The following is a 4,842-nucleotide window of genomic DNA, read 5'->3' as shown; positions in this document are numbered from 1 at the left end:
AAAGTAAAGCTTGTTTGTCTTATGCTTTATGAACATTGTTGTTATTTGTATTTATGTCTCTAAAATTATAGCTGCATGTAAAAGAGGATCAGTAAAGATTCTTCAACAATGCCCCTTTGGACAAACCCACAGCAGGTGTGACAAGAAGATGATTATCATTCAGCAAACATTTGCATGTCTTATATTAGCTATAAATGGACTTTAGGAAAGCAGAGAACACAACCTCCAGTGCAGCTTTAGATAACTCTTTTAGGTTCAATAATTCAACTTTTAAGGTAAAAACTATCTTTTAATTCTTTGCAGAAAGTGTTTTTTTTTTTAAAGAAATGACAGAAAAGAGAGATTTAGAACTGTTATTTATTGCTGTTGTTGGACATGTAATGAGTACAAAAATTGTTTAGAGTGTTTGGATATACTCGCTTCATCACCATCTCTTAAACTGAAATGTTACTAATTAGATAATTTTTGTTGCTAAAAATGGCTCCCTTTAGGAACAGCAAGTAAGCTGTTGATAATCTATTTTTCCATTTGCATAAATGCTTAAACCTAAATGTTAATAAAACTCCAAATTATCCCAGAGTTTGGAGAAATTTTGCTGTTTTTACAACATCTCTAGGATGTAAATTGGACTGAACTCACAGACATCATGTGTTCTGCAACTGGATACACTAGAACATTCTTTCTGGAATACCACCTAGAAAACTTAAATGTTTAAGATACTGGACTTTTGCTAAACATGATGTCACAGTTTTTGGAAATTTGAAAATCTATTTTAAGTACGCACAAAAAAAGAAAAAATAATGGAAATAAACAATGTTAAAAAGTGGCAAAGACACAAGAACCAGAAACGAAGTACAATCCAGAAACAGAGCACATTCTAACATTAGATTTAGTCATGATTTAAACCAAGAGTTTACAAAGAAATTCAGAAACAGGAAAAACTGATTAATTACAACAAAGAGGTCAAAAAAATAGGTTTCAAAATAAAACATTAACTTAAATATACAGAGAATAACCAAAACTAGACTAGAATATAAATACAAGGACAGAACAAAAGCAGAATAAATAAACAGGATAGTACAGAATAAAACCAAATAAGGAAAGCAATGAGTGAGAAATACCAAAACAAAACAAAGCAAAACACAAAACCAAAGTTCCAAAGATAATGACAAACAATACTTAAGAATGCATTATGCAATCAGTAACCAGAGCCCAGAACCACTTCCAAGGCTGGACTCGCTTCTATTCTGTTGTGGCCTGCAGGGAGAGATGGTGGGCTGCTGTGGATTTGCTTGTCGCCTCCCAGCTCAGCTCTTTACCCTGGTGGATGAGAGAGTTGCATCCCTGTGACTTTGGGTCAGGGAGAGGTCTCTGACTGTTTTGGCATACAAGTGTTGAGATTATGATAATTGATCAATTAATATTTATCAATAATTATAATTGAAAATCAGAATTTGACAAAATGAATTTCTTAACCAATAATCCTTATTAATGAATCGAAATCAGAGATGTCCTCTGGGATTGTAATTGTGGCTCAAAGCCCTTAATAATTACAATTATTAAATTCTCAGTAATAATTGATAACTATTACTAGATGTCACTGTTTAATCAACCGTTTCTGCCGAAACGGTTCAGGTCTTACACACACATCACTTACTTTTACAGGTACCTCTTTCTTCAAAATTCTGATTCAAAACTGAAGGATGGAAGAGTTAAAAATCAATGAGACATCATTGAAAAACAAATTCAGTTACTGCCAGTTCAACTGCAGTTTCAACGAGAGTCAACCCAACTATAACAATTATTTAAAGTTCGTAGACTGGATGAATTGGATTTCCATTGGCATTGGACTTCCGTTGACTCTAATAGTGATAATTGCAGTTTTTTCACAGGTGAGTACAATGTAACTTGAACCTTTTTATTAACAATGAATGTGATATTTGACTTTGCGCCTGCTCTTTAAATATTAGTCCTCTCTCATTTCAGGTGTAAGTCCATCTTTTGTTACCCTTAAAAAATGACTGGAATATGTGAAACAGGCACAATTTTACATGTTTAGAGGAATCTTGTGTCATTAGTTACTTTTTTATCTTGTCTGTCTTGTAGGTGAAAAGGGATCAAGGTGCTCCAGTCTACATCATCAACCTTCTCTTTGCTGATCTCATTCAGCTCTGCAGCAGAATTCCAATGAATTTACTTAGCGATGATATCTTAATAGTCTTAATTGTCATCTGGTATTTTAGTTTATTAGCGAGTGTTGGATTCATGGTTTGCATCTCATTTGAAAGGTAACTATGTTTTCGTGTATGCTTCTTTTCTGTCTCTCATAATCACATTAGTCTGTACGTAAGAGTCTCTAAAACATAAATAGCTACATCTGTTCTTACAGGTATTTGGTCATCGCCATGCCATTGTGGTACAGATTCAGAAGAAACATTAAGACATCTGTAGTGGTCTGCGTCATGGTCTGGATTCTTTCTCTTCTTCTTTTACTATTTGTCTTTATGTCACCTGTGATGGGTATATACATTCTTCCAGCTTTTCTCCTTCTGCCCTTTCCCTTGTTCATCTTCTTCTTGGTTGGGACTTTTAAAACCCTGTCTGGAGCACTCAGTGTCCCAGCAGATGAAAAACGAAGAATCATAGCCATTCAAGTTGTAGTGCTGCTTATTTATGCTCTGCTTTACCTGCCCATCATCGCTCTGCTGTTCTCATTTGACCTGATCAATAAAGGGCTTCATGTTGTGGCACCAGTTTGTATGTTTCTTAGTCCCCTTGCAGACACAACTTTGTATTTGTTCATTAGGAAAAGCGTCCTGGACAAGTTTCTGGTCTCACTTTGTTCTTGTAAATTATGTAACAATCAGGAGATTGTTCCAAATATTAAAACTGTTTAGGTTTTAATATTTGGGGTGATACAGCAACAGATATATTTGAAATATTTCTGATTTTTTCTAAAACGTTTCAAACACAATGTAAGCAATCAGCTATTTGATGACAATCCGTTTCATTCACTGAGCACTCTGAGCATTTGTGTCTCACTTTTACTTCATTTTTTTCATTTTGTTCTTTATTTCTTTATTTACATTATATCTTCAGAAATTATCTTTTAAAATGATTTGTTACAAGTGTCAAAATAAGGTGAGATTTTTCCATGTAATCCATACAACATTTAGTAACTGTTCACAGTAAACTCCATAAAAGATACAATAAATATTCTTATATCGTTATTAATCCATGCAATAATTATTAAAACACACAGTTGAAGCAGTGTGAGGCTTGTGTGGAGCCACATATTATCTGCCACATGTTATCTGTCTTATCTTTTGCAAAAATATAAACAAGTATATCCAAAGATATGATGTATGATGATTTTACATTCTTTCACATGTATTAAATAAAATTAGTCATCTTTGATTAACAAGTTTAAAGATGTATGATTGAAATGTGGTTAAGAACTGAGAATTAGAGGAAAAACTTTAAGGTTTGACATTCTCAATCAGCTATGTATGAGAGAAATATAACATTAATCATTTATAAAGCATGAATAAAAAGAATGAAGTGATGGTTTTGCAACGGTGTTTTAAAGTAAATGCTGAAAGCTGAAGAATGAAATGTGTAATACTGTGTAAAGTTTAAAACTGAGCAGATTAGGAAAGAACTGTAGGATGACTAGGAGTGACGAGAGCCAGCTGCATGCTGACAGCGACAGGAGGATGCGACTACAGCCAGCAGCTATTACCAGCATCTCCAAGGCTGAGAAGCAGAATCAGTAGGTCACAATGACCATGACTAAAGTGTCGAGCAATAACCAAGAAGCTGAGTTGAATAGGTTGCGTAATAACTAAGAAGCCTAATAAGGACATGAACGGTGAAGGCATCAAGCGCTATAAAAACAATGCTGAGAGCAGAAACGGGGTTGTTTCCTCGCAGAAGACCAGCGAACAAGATCGGGCGGAGAAAATAAGCTTGGATGGAAAAGGAACAGAGACACAGCCCCACTGATCGACTGCATTAAAGAAGAGGATTAACCCGTGAGCCCAGAAAGGACTGTGCCTCAAAATTAAGAATCTGATTTCATCTAAAGCCTTTTTATCCAGACAACAGAAGTGAACTTGATCGGTGAACAGCTGATTGCTCTAAGTTTCAGGCTTCTGGAAGTCCTGAATCAACCTCATTTATGTCTCCGGGTTTCCTTCAACCCTTCAGCCTCTGGAAACTACTGTCTTCAGTGACATACGACAACAAAGATCCTGTTTAACCATCAAAGTCTGGAGCATCAGTGCCTGCCACTTAAAGGAAGAAAACTGAAGATTAAGTCATATTCCCTTCAAGAAACCACTCGTTGTTACCAGAAGAATCTTCTCCATCAGGTGCATGGATGAGCCTCCGTCTTCAAAGCCTCTCCAAACCCACTAGTTTCAGCATCAGGGAAAGACAGGTTGAGTTGATTGATTCATTTCTCTTATTGGAATTATTTTGTGTTTCCGAATTTAAGCTGTTACTGACCCCTGCAAAAGCATTACTAATTAAAGAAAACATATAAAATTCTAGTTAAATTGTGGACATTCAATTATTTGAGTCACCGTATTTTTGGTTTTTAATTGGTGGTAAAAAGTCTTGTTGCTTGGTTCTAAGATATTTTAGGAGGTTTTTATAGGTTGCCTTAGCCAAGTTTGTTAAAACAGCGCCATTGGGGCTCGTGCTGAGCTACTAAATTTCACGTAGCCCATATACCAAGAGCCAGTTGTAATATTAGGGAATGAGCAGCCATGAACAGAAGTGACTCTCAAAGGTGTGGATGACTGCAATAGGCTACTCAGTCGTCCTGACTTCCAGTTG

At 35.6% G+C, this 4,842-nt stretch overlaps 1 protein-coding gene across 1 annotated transcript; it reads left to right on the top strand.

The window, feature by feature from the left end:
* The first annotated feature begins 233 nt into the window (after positions 1-233).
* Positions 234-2,897, top strand: LOC124858959 (mas-related G-protein coupled receptor member X4-like). The gene is made up of 4 exons (XM_047351300.1): positions 234-275; positions 1,666-1,892; positions 2,107-2,288; positions 2,390-2,897. The coding sequence occupies exons 2-4, from the start codon at positions 1,704-1,706 to the stop codon at positions 2,895-2,897; spliced, it is 879 nt and encodes a 292-aa protein (XP_047207256.1). The 5' UTR covers positions 234-275; positions 1,666-1,703.
* The last annotated feature ends 1,945 nt before the right edge of the window (positions 2,898-4,842 follow it).

This window comes from Girardinichthys multiradiatus, chromosome 22 (genome assembly GCF_021462225.1).
Source record: "Girardinichthys multiradiatus isolate DD_20200921_A chromosome 22, DD_fGirMul_XY1, whole genome shotgun sequence".
Taxonomy (NCBI): domain Eukaryota; kingdom Metazoa; phylum Chordata; class Actinopteri; order Cyprinodontiformes; family Goodeidae; genus Girardinichthys; species Girardinichthys multiradiatus.
This window is presented reverse-complemented; position numbering and strand designations above follow the sequence as displayed.